The sequence below is a fragment of the Lathyrus oleraceus genome, chromosome 6 (assembly GCF_024323335.1).
Source record: "Lathyrus oleraceus cultivar Zhongwan6 chromosome 6, CAAS_Psat_ZW6_1.0, whole genome shotgun sequence".
NCBI lineage: Eukaryota > Viridiplantae > Streptophyta > Magnoliopsida > Fabales > Fabaceae > Lathyrus > Lathyrus oleraceus.
In genome coordinates this window covers 408,231,959-408,256,318 of record NC_066584.1, presented here as the reverse complement: position 1 = coordinate 408,256,318, position 24,360 = coordinate 408,231,959, and the positions used below count along the sequence as shown (strand labels likewise).

Below are 24,360 nucleotides of genomic sequence, written 5' to 3'. Positions count from 1 at the left end.
CCCAGAAATAAAACTCTTAAGTCATACACCATGAGAAGTAGCCTCAAAACAGGAGACAAACTCGGCTTCCATAGTAGAAGTAGCAATCAAGGTTTGCTTAGTACTTCTCCATGAAATATCTCCATTAGCCATCATAAAAATATATCCTGATGTTGATTTGCGAGAATCAACACAACCAACAAAGTCGGAGTCTGAATAGCCGATCACATCAAGATTGTCCGTCTTCCTATACATTAGCATGTAATCTTTTGTTCCTTTAAGATATCTCAACACCTTCTTTGCAGCTTTCCAGTGATCCATACCTGAATTACTCTGATATCTTCCTAAGTAATTTAAAACTGTAGATCCTATCTAAATGTTTTTTTTAATATAAAATAATAATAATAAAGGAATTGAGATTCTTAATACAATCTATTTTAGAAGTGAATCCAATGAAAATAAAATAGAAAAAATATTGATATTCTTGAACATATATTTAATTAGAATCGTTAGATTAAACTAAAATTAAAAGACATGATGTGGACTAATTTTATTGATTAAAATATTTTTGTTATAAAATTGTTTCAAGGATAAACTATGCCCAAAAATTAATTTTTCTCATATTTATTCTAGCCTTTTATTTTTCCCGGTTACTATCAAAATTTATGTAAAAATAATTAGTTACTTCACTGTTACTCACTATTTTATTTTTATCATTATCTTTTACAATTATGATATATTATTAACTAAAAAACATTTAAAATAAAAAAATTCCTTTAATTTTAAATATTATCCAAACACCTTTTATAAAAATTTAAAGAAAAACTATTCTTGAGATTAATTTTTTATTTCGTGAAACAAAGACCCCTTAAAAGTGATGGATTTTATTAACTTTTGAGTGAAAGTGATATATATATATATATATATATATATATATATATATATATATATATATATATATATATATTATAATATATATATATATATATATATATATATATATAATATTATATATATATATATATATATATTATATATATTATTAATATATATATATAATATATATATAAATTAACATAACATAACATTAAGTAGACTGGTGGTACCAGATTATTTTTACAAAACATTAATTATTATTAATTTTTCTGGTTCCTCATATCATATTCATCTCATCAGTTTTGTTCTCAACAACAACAACAACCTTGTTGGTTTCCTCGTTGCTGGTTGGCTTCTCATCAGAATCCACATGACCAACCACCACAATATTCACCTGAGCCTTCTCTTTACCCATTATTGCAATTAGTAACACACAACAACACCTGCATTCCAAAAATAATTCAAATTATATATACAATGCGATTAATTTTTACAAGAATGTATTATAAAATTAGTGATAGATGGAACCTAATATATATTAGTATATATGGACTTGTGAAGGAAAGTAGAGTAGGAAGTGATGAGTAGAGGGAAAGGGTTGAAGGTTATTTATAGTCCATATATAGTTTTGTATTTATAAATATACCCTTCAATCCATTTCCTTTTTTCTCTTGTGCCCTTGATGATTATGAATTGCATATGCATCATGTTATAGCCATAAAATAGGAATGTGGATAACTATGGATAAGTGTATTAAATATTGTGAAAATATATAATCCCTCTCCCTGTCATAAGATTCATTGGATCCTACATGGATCCTACATGAAACTCTCCATCAATGTGTATAGATGGCTCATTCGTAGTTAAAGCAGTCACCTCCGTATCACTTAGGAAAATAACCTTTATATCATCCATAGTAGGTGCCCCGGGAGCAGTAGCCTCCGTATCCGCAGGACATGTCATCTATGTATCATCTGAATAGTCACCTCCATATCCGCAGGACATGTCATCTATGTATCATCTGAATAGTCACCTCTATATCAACTAAGACATATGTCTCGACTACCATCTGCCTGTCATGTCAATCCTTCATATCCTCAATTGCTACCTAGATACCCTCAACAACCGCAGCAACTGACTCATCATCAAGATCTATCGTTCATCCATCAGCTCTAAATCCTTTACGTCGGATATTATGGTGTGCATGAGCCTGGTCAACCATCCTCCACCTGAGAGAACCGGTCGGGGATACTCTCCTCGCCCATACATGAGAGTCCTTAACGTCATTTGTCCTCGCACGAATCATCACTGCAACTCTGTCACGTTGCATATAAACAATAATCTTGTTTGATCATATGATCTTTATTATAAAAAACACTAAAATATGAACTATCGAACTTTTTAAAAATATGGAAATCATCATGATCTTCCTAGATTTTTTGAAATATCCGATTAACCATATCAACATTTTTTACTATTGATTTTTTTTTGAAAAATTCACTATGCCTATTTATCAATATAAATGTATGCATTTTTACCCTTTTTTCCTTCAAAATATCAGATAAAAGATATATATTTTTATCGTTTTTTTCAAAATATTCGATAAAAAATATGTATTTTTACAAGAAATTTCAAAATATCCAGTATAAAACATTAGAAGATTTTTTTTAAAATAGTCAGTTTTTTCAAAAAAAATTCAAAAATAATCAATAATTCAAAAAAAAATCAAAATAACCAATTTTATAAGAGGATGCGCCAGATGAATTGGCGCATCCCCTAACCATGAAGAGGAGGCGCCAATGCTATTGGCGCATGCATTGGCCCTCATGAGGAGGCATCAATGCTCCTGGCGCCTTAGTGTAATTTGTAGTATGGGCGTCAATCCCTATGACACCTGCATGTGATGCTCCACCCTACAAATTGCACTAAGGCGTCAGGAGCATTGACGCCTCCTCATGAGGGTCAATGCATGCGCCAATAACATTGGCGCCTTATCATGAGGAACCCAATGCATGCGTCGATGCTATTGGCGCCTCCGATGCGTCAATTCATCTGACATATCATTTTGTAAAATTGGTTATTATTTATTTTTTTGAATTATTGGTTATTTTCGATTTTTTTTTGAAAAAATTGATTATTTTAAAAAAAATCACATTAAAAAGATGAGTTTTTATTGGACATTTCAAAAAATACAGATAAAAAAAAGTTTTATACAAAAAATCTAATAAAATTTTAAAATTGACGATAAAATTATAGATTTATTTGTCATAAATTTGATAGTTTCAAAAAACCCAATAAAAATGAAAGTTTTTAAAAATATTCAAAATGTTACAAATTAATAGTAAAATAGTTATTTGATATACACGGTAATATAAAAATTATAACTTTTGGGTATCATTAAGTGAGTAAAGTTTGATAATAATTTTTAAAAAATAAAACATACTAATTGTAATTTATATAAAGGAAATGTTATGAATAATTTGTCATTGAATAAAAATATAATTATAATTTGTGAAAAAGAAAAATCAAAGTGTGAGAAAGTTATTTTTTTAAAACAAGAATGAATTTCAAATAAAAAAATTTCAAATTCAATTGTAAATCTCCAATCCAAAATGAAAAGTTATAAATCAAAAACATATTCATACTCAATTGTTCAACTTCAAATGTAACATCACATCTCTAATAATAGATGACAATGAAGATGCAGACTTAAAAAATATTATCCCTGCAAGTGTGTCAGTCTACCACTTTTGGTATGCATACAAGAACAAGAAAACTACAGTCCATACACTTAATTAAATATAAATTATTATCAAAGATTCAATTTTTAATAACAATATTTATTATTTAATATTATAAATAAGTAGTTGAATTTAATTTTTTATAAGAAATTTTGAGATGATTCACATAACATCTTTATTTATATAAAATTTTGTCATAAAAAAGATTCTATCCAATTGTCACATCCAACTAAAATTTAATGTAAAATATTATATAATAATATTTTTATTATATAATTAAAAAAAAATCAATAAAAAAAGATCAATTGACACGTTTTTTAAATCTTGGCAATTGAATTGACTACAAAATTCAATTTGTTTTCAAGTGCATATGCTAATTAGGTTAAGTGATTGACTACAAAGTTGAATTTGTTTGTTTTATTAGAGTTAATTTATATGGTTGATAATGAATTGAGTTTAAAACTCAATTTGATAAGTAAATTGTTTGATTTGATTATGTGTTAAATATAATTAAAAAAAAAATTTTATTAATTAATTAGAATAAATTAATATTAAATATATAATTTCGTTAATTAATTAGAATAAATATATATATAAGTAGGGATAGAGTAAGTTAATAAGTATATTAAATCTTTTTCATTAATATTCATTTAATCTCAAGGTTCTAATTAAACATTTATTCAATATAATCAATATACTCATACATTTTATTTCTGCAGAATTCACTTTCTAAAATAGTTGGCACCAAAATTTAGTCTTTTATTATTTTTATATCAAAAAAATTTCTTTTTCTAGATTTTTCTTTATAATGTTTAACACAAATTCAATTTAAGTTATGCTATATTAAATTTTGTATCACAATTATCTCTCAAACAAAATCCTAGGTTTTTATTTATACATGTAACACAAGATTTCAATTCAATCATATATTATATTTTTTATTGCAATTGTAATTTTATTTTAATTAATTGCATTTTTTATTCTTCTATTTTATCTCATTTATGAAATTATTTTCTCTATTTTTAATTTAAATAATATTGATCTCTTTATTTTAAATTTAATTAGTTTTGGATTCCTTATTCTAAATTTAAATAATTTTGATCCTCTTTCATACTTTTACACTTAAAATCAATATTTTTATTTTTAACTTACAAACTACTTATGAAACATGAAAAATCATCGTATTTTAATATATTGTTGAACTTTATAAATAAAAATATAAGTTAAAAAATAAAATCTCATCGATTTTCATGAAAAAACATGAGAGAAAGTTAAAGTTGTTTAAATTTAAAGTAGAAATATCAAAACCATTTGAATTTGAAATAAGGAGATTAATTTCATGAATCAGACCAAAATCAAGCATTTATTTTTAACATCTCCCTTTACATCTTTGAGAGTTTGATTTAAATCTACAAAAATTTAACTTCGATGATAATAATATTAAGTTAAAATAGAAGAAATTTTGATACAATTTTTTTAAGTAACAATTCAGATTTTTAATTAAGATCTTTTCTTTTTTTAATTTCGGTTTCAATAAAAATAGTTTCATCTTATTTATTTTATAATTATAATTTTTTAATTAACAAATTGTAATTCAGGAAGTGGAATGAAGGTTGGGAGATAATTGTGATACACAAATATAATATGCACATAATAATTTATTATAATTAAGTTATAATCTAGAGATTAATTGATATACACTGACAGTGTAAAGATTTTTTACACTGTCAGTTAATCACAACCACTCATTTATTTAAAAAGTTTGACTTTTATTTAAAACATTTAAAAAGTAATCCAGACGGATGATTGTGATGCATTGACAGTGTAAAACTTTTTACACTGACAGTGCATAACAATTAATCTCTATAATCTATGTTAGTAATCATAAAAATATTTTTAATATAAAAATAATAATAAAAGGACTGAAATTTTTTATACGGTCTATTTTTGAAAGTGAATCCGATGAAAATAAAATAAGAAAGGATTTTGATACCCTTGAATAAATATTTAAATAAAATTATTAGATTAAACTAAAATTAAAAGATAGTTTCCAACTAATTCTTTGATTTAACCTTGAAGGAAATATTCTTGGAGTTAACATAGAACCTTCATTGTTGTATAAGAAGAAGATGAAAGAATTTACACATATCTCAAATTTCAAAAGTTTAAATATCTTCATATAATTTGTAATTAACTCTGAGTTTATACAAATTCACTCAAATTTAAATGTAAATGAAATAAAATTTTAAATGACATGAAACTGAAACTCAAATGCAACTTGAATTTGAATTACATCTCAACACTATCACTTAATTCATATTCAAGATTAAAAATAAACAACACAAATTTCATCCCTCAAATTGATGAAGTGTTCATTTATGATCGTCTTTGTCAACACATATGCAAATTCCTTTTGAGTGCTGACGTAAACAACCTCAAGCACTTCATTCTGAACTTGAATGTGCAGAAAATGAAACTTATTATCAATGTGGTTACTTCTTCCATACAACATTGGATTCTTGGCAAGACTTATGGCTGATTTGTTGTCAATCATCAACCTGATGTTGAATTATAATTCCTTGTGTCGAATCAGATTGCTCGATAGAACAAGGAAGTGTCGAACCACTTAGTATATTGAATTGTGTTAGTGTGTTGAAGCATGTTGCTTCACACATGATTTCGACTTAGGCCTATTTTTAATAGTGTTAGCTATTTTGCGCTTTTATAGTTTTGGGCTTTGCCTTGGGGTCCAAGTTAACCTAAATCTATAAATAGAGGGAGTAACATTTATTCTTGTGATGAAGTGAATAAAGTATTCATAACATTGTAATTCACAGTATTTTGCAATTGCAAAATGAATAAGAAGTTTTCCACAGTTTATAGGAAGAGAGAAACTCTGCAGAATTTTAATTCTTCTTCTCTTTCATCATTTTTTACTTTCTTTCTTTCTCCATTTTTCTTCTCTTTTCATTGTTATTGTGTGGGTGATAACAATCTTGTTCATCAAGATTGATGGAAATTCTCCATAGATTGTGGTGGATTTCCAACATCTGGTATCTAGAGCTCCCGTTTGTCAAAACTGACAAAGGAAGAGCTTCAAGGGACACTTCGTTGACGATTGGTGATAAGTATGGACGTGATCATGGGATTGGACTGAGAATGTCAAAAAAGATTCAGTGAGAATCTTTTGTGATGAACTAGCTAGTGAAGTCGAAAGAGGAGTTCGACAGGAAGAAGTCAGAGGTGAAGCAGACCTCAAAGAACAAGACACATGCCTACAAGGTTGCAAGAATGTGTGATTATATCATATGATGTGGTCAATGGTGAAGGTGAGCTGGTACATTATGCTTTCTACGCAGATGTCGAACCTATCAATGCAGCTGAGGCATTGAAAGATTCGAAGTGGATGAAAGCAATGAACGAAGAGTTGAAGTCAATAACACTTGGTCACTTGTCGAATTACCCCAAGACAAGAAGGAAATCGATGTGAATTGCGTATACAATGTGAAGTTGAATCCCAGAGGAGAAGTGACCTGACACAAGGCGGAACTTGTGGTAAAAGGATTTCTTCATAAAGAAGGAATCAACTTCGATGAAGTTTTGTACTTGTTGCTAGGATCGAAACAATCAGATCGGTTATTGGTCTAGAAAACATAAACAACTGACAGATATGTCAGATGGATGTGAAATATGCATTCCTGAATGGCCCCTTAGAAGAAGAAGCTTATGTTGCACAACCACCTGGGTTTGTGAAACATGGTGAAGAAAGAAAGGTGTACAGGCTGCATAAAGCCCTGTGCAGACTTAAACAAGCTCCAAGAGCTTGGAACAAGAAGATAGATGGATTTCTAAGGGAGAAGGAATCTGTGAAGTGCAAATCTGAACATGGAGTATATGTAAGAAGAAGCAAGGGTGAATTGCTTATACTATGCCTCTATGTCGATGACCTGTTGATAACAGGTAGTTGCAAGAAGGAGATCGAAGACTTCAAAGGTGATCTCAACAAGGAATTCGAAATGTTAGATATGGGTGACATTTCATACTTCCTTGGCATCTAATTCTACAAGAGTGGTAGAGGTTTTATGATGAATCAAAGAAGGTGTGCATACGAAATACTCAAGAGATTTGAGATGCAAAATTGCAACCCAACTTCGATTCCAGCTGAGCCCAGATTACAACTGTCAAAAGATTCATATGAAGATGATGTTGACCCAAACCAATATAGAAGACTTACTGGGTCACTTAGATACCTTTGTTACACAAGGCCTGACTTAGCATACAGTGTAAGTATGGTGAGTAGATTCATGCAGAAGCCAAAGGTATCACATCTAGCAGCGGCGAAGAGGATACTAAGGTATCTGAAATGAACTCTCGACTATGGCATTTTATTTCCTGCAGCTGATGAAAGAAAAGACTGAAAATTAGTGGGATACATCGACTCAAGTTGGTGTAGTGATGTTGAGGATCGAAAACTCACAGCTGGCTATGTGTTTATGCTAGGTGGTGCACCAGTTGCTTGGAGTTCGAGAAAGGAGTTAGTAGTGGCATTATCATCATGCGAAGCAGAATACACAGTTGCTTATCTTTGTACATGTCAAGCAACATGGATGGTGAATCTGGTCGAAGAGATAACAACGAAGAGTCATGGAGCAATTACCATGAAGATCGACAGCATGTCAGCTATCAATCTGGAGAAGAATCTGATAGTACGTGGTCGAAGCAAGCACATCAAAATGAGGTTCCATTATTTTTTAGAGTAGCTAGCAGATGGGAAGATGAATGTGGAACACTGCAGAACTGAGAATCAGATTGAAAACATCATGATGAAGGGAGTGCAGGTCGAAGTGTTCAAAATACTAAGAGCTATGATGAATGTAGATAGCTTATACACAATGAATTAGGTGGTGTGTTGAATTATAATTCATTATGTCGAAGCAGGTTTCTCGACAGAACAAGGAAGTGTCGAACCACCTAGTATGTTGAGTTGTGTTAGTGTGTCGAAGTGTCGAAGCATGTTCCTTCACACAGGATTTCGACTTAGGCCTATTTTTAGTAGTGTTAGCCATTTTGGGCTTTTATAGTTTTGGGTTTTGGCTTGTGGTCCAAGTTAACCTAAATCTATAAATAGATGGAGTAACCCTTATTCTTGTAATGAAGTGAATAAAGTATTCATAACATTGTAATTCACAGTATTTTGTAGTTGTGAAGTGAATAAGAAGTTTTCCACAGTTTGTGGGTAGAGAGAAACTCTGCAGAATTTTAATTCTTCTTCTCCTTCATCATTCTTTACTTTCTTTCTTTCTTTCTCTATTGTTCTTCTCTTTTAGTTGTTACTGTATGGATGATAAAAATCTTGTTCATCAAGATTGATTGAAATTCTTCATAGGTTGTGGTGGATTTCCAACACCTGGCTGGTTTTCTGACCATGAGCTTCAGTTTCTGCTGCAAATTCATTAGGCATACAGCTTGACATGCTGACAACGCACCAATTATGTATTATGTTTCTTCTGTCTACTTTGTCCCCACACCATTCAGAGTCTAAATAGCATATCAACTCAGCATCATCTGACACTCCAAATGAAAATAAAATTTCATACCTTAGAGTCCCTTTTACATACCTTAGTATCTTGATTGTAGCTTGGTAATGTGACCAGTTTGGTTTACTCATAAAACTACTTACCACTCCAATTGCATAACATATATCAGGCCTAGTGTTACACAGATATCTCAGAGAGCCGACCAACTATTTTAAGGTTCTAGCACCTACATCCTCACCATCAGCATCAGAATCTAGCTTATGATTTGTCTCAACGGATGTGACTGTTGACTTACAATTCATCAACTCAAATCTCTTCAACAACTTAAGCTCATACTTTAGTTGGTGCATAATGATTCCCTTATCAGAGTGTAAAATCTCCATCCCTAGAAAATATATCATATTTCTAAGAACGGTCGTATCAAGTGCATTCATCAACACCTTTTTGAACTTGTTTATCTCAGAAGTACAACTCTCTATCAAAAGTATGTGATCTGTATAAAGACACATTAGAATTACATTGCCTTTAGAAGTACGTTGCAGATACACACCATATTCTATTTCACATTTTTTAAATCGCAGATGATTGAAAAATGAATCAATTTTCAGATTTCAAGCTCTTGGAGTTTGTTTAAGCCCATACAATACTTCATAAGTCTCATATGCTTGAAAATGAATCAATTTAACAGGCTTCAAAAAGCCAAAGTTTTTTCAAAATTTGATATAAAGTCTAGATTTGTCAAATCCAAATCCAGGAACAAGATAAGTACAAAACATACTTCATAGTACCATTTGGTCATTATGAATGGAATGTGATGCCTTTTGATCTTAAAAATGCCCCATCTGAATTTAAAAATATCATGCACAATATCTTCAACGATCATTCTAACTTTTCTTTAGTCTATATCGATTATATATTTATATTTTTTCAAAATATTGATCAACATATCAAACATCTTGGTACATTTTTACATGTGGTAAAGAATAACGTGATGGTCATTTCATCCCCTAAAATCCAACTTTTTCAAACTAAGATTAGATTCCTAGGACATGAAATTGTCAAAGGAACCATCAAACTAATTTCTAGAGCAATTGAATTTGGAGACAAGTTCCTGGATGTAATTAAATACAAAATCCAACTACAACTATTTATAGGATGTCTTAATTATACCTCTGATTTCTTTCCAAATCTTAGACTCGTTTACAAACCCGTTTTTTAAAGACTTAAAAAGTATCCACCTTGAAGCTAGCGGAAATATACCCGAACGTATCGCACGCTCGAACATACAACAGAGTCGCCAACGGATTTTATTTATTCCTGAAGGAAAGGGAAAATATCGATAAAACTCGGTGGAAAGAGATATGTTTGGTAAGGAAGTCGGTTATGCAATGGGAAGGTATTATCACCCCTTACATCCATTGTACTCAACGGGAACCATTTTGATTGTTCTAGCTCGAATGGGTGTTATATATAAAGGTTACTTGCAAAAGAGTAAGGGAAAAGGAAAAGAATGGATAAAGTACTCTATGAGGACTGGGGCCTCATGCCTACGTATCCTCATAATGCAATGAGGAATTTAGAGCTTCGTAGTTCATAGAACCAGTAGTGGGAGATGAAAAGAAGTGTGATAACAAGTATGGTCTAAACCAAAAAGTAGTGTGTTTGAACTCCAACGAGGGGTTAAATATGAACCTAAGAGTAAACTGGCGTTGACCGATATGTGGACTAGCTGGAAGCATCTGCCACTATATGGTATAGCCGAAAATAAGGAGAATTAAGTGTTTGGATACGATCCAAACAACTCTTGGTTCACAAGGTCACACAAGATGGAGCTCAAAGAGGTGGTGCACTTGGCTCAAAGATAGCAGGTATACCACATGGAATGAATGAAGTTAGAATATGAATATATCATGGAGATGAATGGAGGAAATTCCCTAAGGCAGGAAGAATAAATAAGTATGCTCGCGGAAGATTTGAACCCTCGTGCCTACGTATTCTCATCGTGCAATGAGAAAATTAGAGCAATCGTAGTTCAGCCTACTACGGTTGAAACAAAAGGGAACGAGATTGATTTTCCAGATTACACAACCCTTCAAGGATAAAAAAGGAGTGCCAAGGTTCACCACCTTCTAGGCGAGGTAATGAATTGGACTGCCAAGGTTTATCACCTTACATGGCAAAGAGAAATAGATGCCAGAGTCCATAACTCTCAAGGTAAAGAACTGAATTGAATACCAAGGTTTATCACCTTACAGGGTGAAGAGAATCAGATGCCAGAGTCCATGACTATCAGGGAAGAGAACTGAATTGTCAAGGTTTACCACCTTACAAGGAAAAGAATAAGTGTCAGAGTCCATGACTCTTATGGCAAAGAATTGATTGAAAGAGGGTGTACAACCACAAGTTTCTAATGGAAAAGGTGCTCCATTATTTAAGTGTTAAATGATATGATGCTAACTTGAAGAAGGCTTGTCAATTGTATGACTCAAATTGTACTAAAGTCTATGAACAAAGGTGAATACCTTGAGCAACTAGGTCATGCGTCCTGTATCCAAGGATAGGAATTCTCCATTCTCATCATTATTTGTTTCTTAAGGCTCATAGTGTGCAACTCAAATCAAGATTGAGAAGTTGCTGACGGGAGTTCCTGTGTGTTGATCTTATTGATGTGATGCTACTTGTTGTAGAAGAAGACTTGACAATCATGTAATCTAAATTGTGCTAAAGTCTATGAATAGAGGTGAATACGATGAGCAACTAGGTCAAGCGTCTCGTACCCAAATATATTCAGAATGAGGATAGGAATTCTCCACTTTCATTCCTTCTCTATGCTTAAGGCTCGTGCCACACATTTTGAATTATGATCGTCAAGTGTTGATGTAGTGCTTGAGAAGTACTCCATTTTTCTAGCTATGCTTGATTGATGTTGACTTAAAGTCTTGATCTTGCATTTGAACCTTGAGGTCTTAAGCCCCTATGATTCAACATATCTACAATATCTTGAGCGCAATGAACTTCCCATATCAAGTGATCAAGTGTCTTTTGATCACTTGAATAGACTTGTGGATTACAGCACGATTACAAAGATTTGGTTGACCATAGTGTCCTTTGGTCAATACTAATCAGAAGGATTGAAATAATAGTTAAATTATGTACAATAATAATCTATTGAATTAATCAACTAAATAAAATCAGACAAATCTGATTAAAGGCCCTAAACTATGTGAGCATGTATTAAAAATCACGATTTTAAGCCTTAAGGGTGAAATGGTCAATATATGAAAATAAATTAATTAAGACAATAGCTTCTAAAGCAAATTCTAATCAAAACTAATTCTAATTATCTAATTGTGCAAAACCTAATTAGTCTAGTTATTCAATCGATTAAAAACTAAATATCATCAATCTAATTGAAATTCTAAAATTTCTTAATTAAGTTCTAAAAATCTAACTAATCTAATTAACTCCAAGACCTAATTATCTAAAATTTGACTAGCCTAGAATTCTAATCATAAAAATCTAAATACCTAATTAACTTCTAAGCAAATCCTAACTATCCTAATTATCCTTAATATGACCTAATTAAGGTTTAAGACTAATTATATCCTAAAAACACTAATTAAGATCTAAATTAATAATTATATTAAACATGAATATTCTAATTAAATTAATTAAAAATCTAATTAACATGATTTATAATAACTAATCCTAATTCTAATCATGAGAGTAATTATGATCAACAAAGAACACATTAACATTAAATTAAAACAAAATTGGGCTTAAAGGGAGTTATAGGCCCAAGGATGTGGGGTGTGAAGAAAGAAAACGTTTGGGCCTAGGGCCCAAACCGAGTCCTGACATACCCTAATTTTTAACCCTAAAATCTCATATGTCATTTTTATCTTTTGCATACAAGCAAGGTCATATCTTGGCCATCCCCCTTATCCTTCTTTGGGTTTGCTTTTGCAGGGATCACCAAACACCTCTTTGTTTTACCTTTGTGTTTATTTGATTCATTGCTTATTTAACCACTAATCAAAACACCAAAAAATATGTCTTGTTTATCTTAATTTTATTGTGCAATGTAGGGCTTCTCAAGTCAAAACATCTCAAACTTTGGTGGCCTACTTCTCAAGAAGGTCATGTGTTTATTTTAATGCATTCTTCAACAAGCAACTTCAAGCTTTGAGAAATATAATTATGAGACAATCAATTACACCTTATTTTGAGCTCACATGATCATCCGTGTGCTTTAGAATGCAATAAAAGTCCAGGTGCACAAGCTTGTTCCAAGGGGGTTTGACCTAAAAGTCAACATTTTGAGGTCAAAGTTCCAAGGATCACAACTCCTTCAATTCTCAACATTTTTTAGTGCCCCTTTTTGCATATGACTCTTATCAATGTCCTCTATAACTTATCTTTACATAACAAGATCCAATTATACTTGTAGGATCATCAAAAGTTTGGAGACATTATAGGTCATTTATGGACTTAGTGAAATTTGACCTATTTTCAAGTGACTTTTTGACAATTTTCAAAGATTATAACTTCTTGGATTTTCAACATATGGAGCTGATTCTTCTTGCACAATGTCATTTGTGATTCCATCTATAAGTTTTCTTCAAGGACTAAGGTCAAATTATGCTTGAAAGGCCATGGAATTCATTGGGACATTATAGGTCATCTTTAGCCATGAAGCATTCAAATTTTTCTAAATTATGGAACGAGTATTTTATGCTAACTTCAACACACCATAACTTTGTGCTCAAACATCCAAATGCAACCTTTCTTGGCTCATTGTAATCTTGGCCATGATGTTAACACATTGCAAAAAGAATGGGATCAAAAAGGACGCCCCATTGAGTTGAACATGGTAACTTGGAACTGAAGAAATCACCATTGTCCGAAATTTGATCATGACTAAACTAAATTTCAAGTCAAATTAGAAAGTTTTAGTCCAAAACATGTTTAATCAAACCTCCATAAGTTAATGGACACTTAAAACACATCATTTGGCTGAGTTTTGAGGAGTCTCAAGTCACACTTTTCACACACTTGGATCAAATTCGTTTTGCACGAATTCTGCATCATTCCACACGTATTTGGATCCAATTACAGTACCTATAAATAGAGGAAGCTTTTGAGAGCCAAAAAAACCCTGTTGTAACTTGAAGTTTTTCTAGAAAATTCAACTATCGTGTTTTGAGTTTCAGCCAGTTTTAATTCATTTTCTTGATTCTATTAGCTCCATCGGCATCCTCTGAAGCTTCTACAACAATTCTGAAGCACTGAGACCTTCTGAAGTGCTCTAACCAAATCGAGCTTCATCAACTTCTAATCACCATTTGGACAAGTTAGTTATGAGCATCAATTGAGCTCAAACATGTTACCACAATGTAGTCATTCACTCTCTGATGCTTTCCCCTAATTTATCTGGTGTTGATTGATCGTGTTCATCATTTAATTTTTTTTTCGTGGCTTGCTTGTTTCTGAAACTTCTTTGAAATTTCCTTTTCTCAATTCACATAAATGAATTTGAAGCATGAGGTTGAATTCGGGATGAGAAGAGGATCACAATGGCATGGATGTCGTACTGCCTATTGTAACACCCCTTTTTCTACCCCAAATTATTTATCATATATTCAGAGTAAATAAGCACGCATATAAAGAAAAGGGTGTCACATCGACGTTTTCAAAAGTTAAAGCTTTCAAAAACCAACAATACAGCTGGTCATTCAAAATAACACATTTCACTCATCATGAATATTCAAGCAATATGCGTTCGCAGCGAAAAATAAAGAATACTCATGTATTTCATAAAATGATCCATGTCCCATACCATGATCATCTCTCAATAATCACTCCAAACAAAATAAAACAATTAATGACATAAAGCATATCAAAATAAAATAGGAGTTCAATACCACTAATCTACCCAGTGTTACATGACCAGAGCATTGACTCATTACCTAATTTCAAACTAAATACGGAAACTCTCCAACTATTCTTGAGCGAGCTACCGTCCACCTACTCCAGCAATACTACTCTGTAGTATCTGCACGATACCCATGTAAAGGTAACATTCAAACAGAAAGGGTGAGAATTCAAATCATTATGAAATAGCATAATAAGGCACAATGAATTAAAACACAATTTAAGAATTCATCACACTTGGTATAATCACGTCAATAATATTAACCAACAATCATCTCACATATTTCAAACGTACATCGCATCCACATCAATACATACATTCAATGATCACATAACTATAGACGACTCCATGCAAGACAATGTGACTCTATGCATGTGGTACCTCAATGTGAACTCAAAGTTTCACCGCTTTCCGATTCAATATCTGGAATCCAAGCCACGCTTCCGATCCGGACAAGACCAAAGCCCTACGTCTGTTTCCAATGAAGGATTACCGCTTAATACTACGCCTAATCCCAATTAAGGATTAACGTCTGCTACGTCTGTTTCCAATGAAGGATCACCGCTTAAATACTACGCCTAATCCCAATTAAGGATTAACGTCTGCTACGTCTGTTTCCAATGAAGGATCACCGCTTAACCACTTCCACAATGAAGTCAACCATGCTATGAATGAATGCACACATACCAACACATATGCAATTAAGACCATCTATATACCGTCTTAACATCCCACATATCACCATGACTCATAATTGGCACATATACACATTCATCACCACACATCAATTACGATTATATATAAACATCCATAACCATAAATCATTCACAATTCAATAATGGTATACATACACATTCATACAATATATTATTCACCAATAGAGGCCAATCATCAAATATGTACACATAGATTTCATTCCAAAACGCACACAACATTTAAATATCAATTTTTCACTTTTCAAACAGTGTTAACCGGTTAACGCCCTGGGTTAATCGGTTAACGCAAAACAGAATGCGCTTCTTGGCAATTTTTAACAGTGTTAACCGGTTAACGCCCTGGGTTAACCGGTTAACGCAAAAAAGAGTGCAATTTTTTCAATATTATAACAGTGTTAACCGGTTAACGCCCTGGGTTAACCGGTTAACGCAAAACAGAATGTTGTTCCTGCGCTAACACGAAACAGAATGCAGATTTCCCCGCATTTTTCATCGTTGGAGGACTTCCGGACCTCCGCTTTCGATTCCGTAAAAAGCTACACGTTCAAAAAATTATGACTCATCCAATTATATATTCATTCACAGTTTTAGCATAATTTAATCATCACAATTCAAGAGTATTCATCAAGACCTAATAATTCCAAAACCATGCCAATTAAGGATTTCAACCTAAATCATGTTCCTACCCATTAACCCAATTATACTAACCCATAATAATAAGGATTTCCCCCCTTACCTTGTCAATTTGATGGAAACCTTGACTCCTCTCGTTTTTCCTCTCCTCTTTCTCTATTGCTTTCAGTGCTCAAGTGAATTCTAATTCTCACTTCCTTCACTCTTACTATTTATAATAGTACTCTAGTTGGGCTTAAATCATCTAATCTAATCACTAGGCCCAATAATACCTAATATTTAAATACCTCTATTTAAATTTAAATAATTAACCACTCACTATGCACACCAATTTAATTAATTAATTCAATTAGTTACTTGTTTCTTATATCCACTAGATAATGAATTCATACACCAATTAATTAATTAACACTCCACATAATTAAATATAATATAATAAAATAATATAATAATTAATTCCTAAAAATTGGGCTGTTACAACTCTCCCCCACTTAAAAGATTTTCGTCCTCGAAAATTCCTCAGACGAACAACTCTTGATACGATTCCCTCATCTTATCCTCGAGTTCCCAACCTGCCAATGGAAAATAAAACAAGCACCGACAATGTTCTCACACACATGTCGCATACTAGGGAACAAACATAACTAAACAACCTGGCCGGACGGACCGACCTGCCCTTATACCACTAATGTAACACATTAGTGACTATTGACCAACTGGTCGACCATGCTCTGATACCACTAATGTAACACCCCTTTTTCTACCCCAAATTATTTATCATATAATCAGAGTAAATAAGCACGCATATAAAGAAAAGGGTGTCACATCGACGTTTTCAAAAGTTAAAGCTTTCAAAAACCAACAATACACCTGGTCATTCAAAATAACACATTTCACTCATCATGAATATTCAAGCAATATGCGTTCGCAGCGAAATGAAAATAAAGAATACTCATGTATTTTATAAAATGATCCATGTCCCATACCATGATCATCTCTCAATAATCACTCCAAACAAAATAAAACAATTAATGACATAAAGCATATCAAAATAAAATAGGAGTTCAATACCACTAATCTACCCAGTGTTACATGACCAGAGCATTGACTCATTACCTAATTTCAAACTAAATACGGAAACTCTCCAGCTATTCTTGAGCGAGCTACCGTCCACCTACTCCAGCAATACTACTTTGTAGTATCTGCACGATACCCATGTAAAGGTAACATTCAAACAGAAAGGGTGAGAATTCAAATCATTATGAAATAGCATAATAAGGCACAATGAATTAAAACACAATTTAAGAATTCATCACACTTGGTATAATCACGTCAATAATATTAACCAACAATCATCTCACATATTTCAAACGTACATCGCATCCACATCAATACATACATTCAATGATCACATAACTATAGACGACTCCATGCAAGACAATGTGATTCTATGCATGTGGTACCTCAATGTGAACTCAAAGTTTCACCGTTTTCCGATTCAATATCTAGAATCCAAGCCACGCTTCCGATCCGGACAAGACCAAAGCCCTACGTCTGTTTCCAATGAAGGATCACCGCTTAATACTACGCCTAATCCCAATTAAGGATTAACGTCTGCTACGTCTGTTTCCAATGAAGGATCACCGCTTAAATACTACGCCTAATCCCAATTAAGGATTAACGTCTGCTACGTCTGTTTCCAATGAAGGATCACCGCTTAACCACTTCCACAATGAAGTCAACCATGCTATGAATGAATGCACACATACCAACACATATGCAATTAAGACCATCTATATACCGTCTTAACATCCCACATATCACCATGACTCATAATTGGCACATATACACATTCATCACCACACATCAATTACGATTACATATAAACATCCATAACCATAAATCATTCACAATTCAATAATGGTATACATACACATTCATACAATATATTTATTCACCGATATAGGCCAATCATCAAATATGTACACATAGATTTCATTCCAAAACGCACACAACATTTAAATATCAATTTTTCACTTTTCAAACAGTGTTAACCGGTTAACGCCCTGGGTTAATCGGTTAACACAAAACAGAATGCGCTTCTTGGCAATTTTTAACAGTGCTAACCGGTTAACGCCCTGGGTTAACCGGTTAATGCAAGACAGAATGCAATTTTTTCAATATTATAACAGTGTTAACCGGTTAACGCCCTGGGTTAACCGGTTAACGCAAAACAGAATGCTGTTCCTGCGCTAACACGAAACAGAATGCAGATTTCCCCGCATTTTTCATCGTTGGAGGACTTCCGGACCTCCGCTTTCGATTCCGTAAAAAGCTACACGTTCAGAAAATTATAACTCATCCAATTATATATTCATTCACAGTTTTAGCATAATTTAATCATCACAATTCAAGAGTATTCATCAAGACCTAATAATTCCAAAACCATGCCAATTAAGGATTTCAACCTAAATCATGTTCCTACCCATTAACCCAATTATACTAACCCATAATAATAAGGATTTCCCCCCTTACCTTGTCAATTTGATGGAAACCTTGACTCCTCTCGTTTTTCCTCTCCTCTTTCTCTATTGTTTTCAGTGCTCAAGTGAATTCTAATTCTCACTTCCTTCACTCTTACTATTTATAATAGTACTCTAGTTGGGCTTAAATCATCTAATCTAATCACTAGGCCCAATAATACCTAATATTTAAATACCTCTATTTAAATTTAAATAATTAACCACTCACTATGCACACCAATTTAATTAATTAATTCAATTAGTTACTTGTTTCTTATATCCACTAGATAATGAATTAATACACCAATTAATTAATTAACACTCCACATAATTAAATATAATATAATAAAATAATATAATAATTAATTCCTAAAAATTGGGCTGTTACAACTCTCCCCCACTTAAAAGATTTTCGTCCTCGAAAATTCCTCAGACGAACAACTCTTGATACGATTCCCTCATCTTATCCTCGAGTTCCCAACCTGCCAATGGAAAATAAAACAAGCACCGACAATGTTCTCACACACATGTCGCATACTAGGGAACAAACATAACTAAACAACCTGGCCGGACGGACCGACCTGCCCTTATACCACTAATGTAACACATTAGTGACTATTGACCAACTGGTCGACCATGCTCTGATACCACTAATGTAACACCCCTTTTTCTACCCCAAATTATTTATCATATAATCAGAGTAAATAAGCACGCATATAAAGAAAAGGGTGTCACATCGACGTTTTCAAAAGTTAAAGCTTTCAAAAACCAACAATACACCTGGTCATTCAAAATAACACATTTCACTCATCATGAATATTCAAGCAATATGCGTTCGCAGCGGAAAATAAAGAATACTCATGTATTTCATAAAATGATCCATGTCCCATACCATGATCATCTCTCAATAATCACTCCAAACAAAATAAAACAATTAATGACATAAAGCATATCAAAATAAAATAGGAGTTCAATACCACTAATCTACCCAGTGTTATATGACCAGAGCATTGACTCATTACCTAATTTCAAACTAAATACGGAAACTCTCCAGCTATTCTTGAGCGAGCTACCGTCCACCTACTCCAGCAATACTACTCTGTAGTATCTGCACGATACCCATGTTAAGGTAACATTCAAACAGAAAGGGTGAGAATTCAAATCATTATGAAATAGCATAATAAGGCACAATGAATTAAAACACAATTTAAGAATTCATCACACTTGGTATAATCACGTCAATAATATTAACCAACAATCATCTCACATATTTCAAACGTACATCGCATCCACATCAATACATACATTCAATGATCACATAACTATAGACGACTCCATGCAAGACAATGTGATTCTATGCATGTGGTACCTCAATGTGAACTCAAAGTTTCACCGTTTTCCGATTCAATATCTAGAATCCAAGCCACGCTTCCGATCCGGACAAGACCAAAGCCCTACGTCTGTTTCCAATGAAGGATCACCGCTTAATACTACGCCTAATCCCAATTAAGGATTAACGTCTGCTACGTCTGTTTCCAATGAAGGATCACCGCTTAAATACTACGCCTAATCCCAATTAAGGATTAACGTCTGCTACGTCTGTTTCCAATGAAGGATCACCGCTTAACCACTTCCACAATGAAGTCAACCATGCTATGAATGAGTGCACACATACCAACACATATGCAATTAAGACCATCTATATACCGTCTTAACATCCCACATATCACCATGACTCATAATTGGCACATATACACATTCATCACCACACATCAATTACGATTACATATAAACATCCATAACCATAAATCATTCACAATTCAATAATGGTATACATACACATTCATACAATATTTTATTCACCGATATAGGCCAATCATCAAATATGTACACATAGATTTCATTCCAAAACACACACAACATTTAAATATCAATTTTTCACTTTTCAAACAGTGTTAACCGGTTAACGCCCTGGGTTAATCGGTTAACACAAAACAGAATGCGCTTCTTGGCAATTTTTAACAGTGCTAACCGGTTAACGCCCTGGGTTAACCGGTTAATGCAAGACAGAATGCAATTTTTTCAATATTATAACAGTGTTAACCGGTTAACGCCCTGGGTTAACCGGTTAACGCAAAACAGAATGCTGTTCCTGCGCTAACACGAAACAGAATGCAGATTTCCCCGCATTTTTCATCGTTGGAGGACTTCCGGACCTCCGCTTTCGATTCCGTAAAAAGCTACACGTTCAGAAAATTATGACTCATCCAATTATATATTCATTCACAGTTTTAGCATAATTTAATCATCACAATTCAAGAGTATTCATCAAGACCTAATAATTCCAAAACCATGCCAATTAAGGATTTCAACCTAAATCATGTTCCTACCCATTAACCCAATTATACTAACCCATAATAATAAGGATTTCCCCCTTACCTTGTCAATTTGATGGAAACCTTGACTCCTCTCGTTTTTCCTCTCCTCTTTCTCTATTGCTTTCAGTGCTCAAGTGAATTCTAATTCTCACTTCCTTCACTCTTACTATTTATAATAGTATTCTAGTTGGGCTTAAATCATCTAATCTAATCACTAGGCCCAATAATACCTAATATTTAAATACCTCTATTTAAATTTAAATAATTAATCACTCACTATGCACACCAATTTAATTAATTAATTCAATTAGTTACTTGTTTCTTATATCCACTAGATAATGAATTAATACACCAATTAATTAATTAACACTCCACATAATTAAATATAATATAATAAAATAATATAATAATTAATTCCTAAAAAATTGGGCTGTTACAACTCTCCCCCACTTAAAAGATTTTCGTCCTCGAAAATTCCTCAGACGAACAACTCTTGATACGATTCCCTCATCTTATCCTCGAGTTCCCAACCTGCCAATGGAAAATAAAACAAGCACCGACAATGTTCTCACACACATGTCGCATACTAGGGAACAAACATAACTAAACAACCTGGCCGGACGGACCGACCTGCCCTTATACCACTAATGTAACACATTAGTGACTATTGACCAACTGGTCGACCATGCTCTGATACCACTAATGTAACACCCCTTTTTCTACCCCAAATTATTTATCATATAATCAGAGTAAATAAGCAAGCATATAAAGAAAAGGGTGTCACATCGACGTTTTCAAAAGTTAAAGCTTTCAAAAACCAACAATACACCTGGTCATTCAAAATAACACATTTCACTCATCATGAATATTCAAGCAATATGCGTTCGCAGCGGAAAATAAAGAATACTCATGTATTTCATAAAATGATCCATGTCCCATACCATGATCATCTCTCAATAATCACTCCAAACAAAATAAAACAATTAATGACATAAAGCATATCAAAATAAAATAGGAGTTCAATACCACTAATCTACCCAGTGTTACATGACCAGAGCATTGACTCATTACCTAATTTCAAACTAAATACGGAAACTCTCCAGCTATTCTTGAGCGAGCTACCGTCCACCTACTCCAGCAATACTACTCTGTAGTATCTGCACGACACCCATGTAAAGGTAACATTCAAACAGAAAGGGTGAGAATTCAAATCATTATGAAATAGCATAATAATGCACAATGAATTAAAACACAATTTAAGAATTCATCACACTTGGTATAATCACGTCAATAATATTAACCAACAATCATCTCACATATTTCAAACGTACATCGCATCCACATCAATACATACATTCAATGATCACATAACTATAGACGACTCCATGCAAGACAATGTGATTCTATGCATGTGGTACCTCAATGTGAACTCAAAGTTTCACCGTTTTCCGATTCAATATCTAGAATCCAAGCCACGCTTCCGATCCGGACAAGACCAAAGCCCTACGTCTGTTTCCAATGAAGGATCACCGCTTAATACTACGCCTAATCCCAATTAAGGATTAACGTCTGCTACGTCTGTTTCCAATGAAGGATCACCGCTTAAATACTACGCCTAATCCCAATTAAGGATTAACGTCTGCTACGTCTGTTTCCAATGAAGGATCACCGCTTAACCACTTCCACAATGAAGTCAACCATGCTATGAATGAGTGCACACATACCAACACATATGCAATTAAGACCATCTATATACCGTCTTAACATCCCACATATCACCATGACTCATAATTGGCACATATACACATTCATCACCACACATCAATTACGATTACATATAAACATCCATAACCATAAATCATTCACAATTCAATAATGGTATACATACACATTCATACAATATATTTATTCACCGATATAGGCCAATCATCAAATATGTACACATAGATTTCATTCCAAAACACACACAACATTTAAATATCAATTTTTCACTTTTCAAACAGTGTTAACCGGTTAACGCCCTGGGTTAATCGGTTAACACAAAACAGAATGCGCTTCTTGGCAATTTTTAACAGTGCTAACCGGTTAACGCCCTGGGTTAACCGGTTAATGCAAGACAGAATGCAATTTTTTCAATATTATAACAGTGTTAACCGGTTAACGCCCTGGGTTAACCGGTTAACGCAAAACAGAATGCTGTTCCTGCGCTAACACGAAACAGAATGCAGATTTCCCCGCATTTTTCATCGTTGGAGGACTTCCGGACCTCCGCTTTCGATTCCGTAAAAAGCTACACGTTCAGAAAATTATGACTCATCCAATTATATATTCATTCACAGTTTTAGCATAATTTAATCATCACAATTCAAGAGTATTCATCAAGACCTAATAATTCCAAAACCATGCCAATTAAGGATTTCAACCTAAATCATGTTCCTACCCATTAACCCAATTATACTAACCCATAATAATAAGGATTTCCCCCCTTACCTTGTCAATTTGATGGAAACCTTGACTCCTCTCGTTTTTCCTCTCCTCTTTCTCTATTGCTTTCAGTGCTCAAGTGAATTCTAATTCTCACTTCCTTCACTCTTACTATTTATAATAGTATTCTAGTTGGGCTTAAATCATCTAATCTAATCACTAGGCCCAATAATACCTAATATTTAAATACCTCTATTTAAATTTAAATAATTAATCACTCACTATGCACACCAATTTAATTAATTAATTCAATTAGTTACTTGTTTCTTATATCCACTAGATAATGAATTAATACACCAATTAATTAATTAACACTCCACATAATTAAATATAATATAATAAAAATAATAATAATTAATTCCTAAAAAATTGGGCTGTTACAACTCTCCCCCACTTAAAAGATTTTCGTCCTCGAAAATTCCTCAGACGAACAACTCTTGATACGATTCCCTCATCTTATCCTCGAGTTCCCAACCTGCCAATGGAAAATAAAACAAGCACCGACAATGTTCTCACACACATGTCGCATACTAGGGAACAAACATAACTAAACAACCTG

General features: G+C 33.1%; 1 protein-coding gene and 1 long non-coding RNA gene across 2 annotated transcripts in view; both read right to left on the bottom strand.

Moving 5' to 3' along the window:
• The window catches only part of LOC127095890 (secreted RxLR effector protein 161-like), a 565-nt gene extending 265 nt beyond the window's left edge, over positions 1 to 300 (bottom strand). The window contains exon 1 of the mRNA XM_051034516.1: positions 28 to 300. Coding sequence (XP_050890473.1) covers positions 28 to 300 — 273 coding nt within the window. The remainder of the gene's footprint in view (positions 1 to 27) is intronic.
• Positions 301 to 1,043: 743 nt separating this feature from the next.
• Positions 1,044 to 1,642, bottom strand: LOC127093042 (uncharacterized). The gene is made up of 2 exons (XR_007792398.1): positions 1,384 to 1,642; positions 1,044 to 1,298 (listed from the first exon to the last, which is right to left on the bottom strand). It is a non-coding gene; the product is annotated as an uncharacterized LOC127093042 (long non-coding RNA).
• Between the last annotated feature and the right edge of the window lie 22,718 nt (positions 1,643 to 24,360).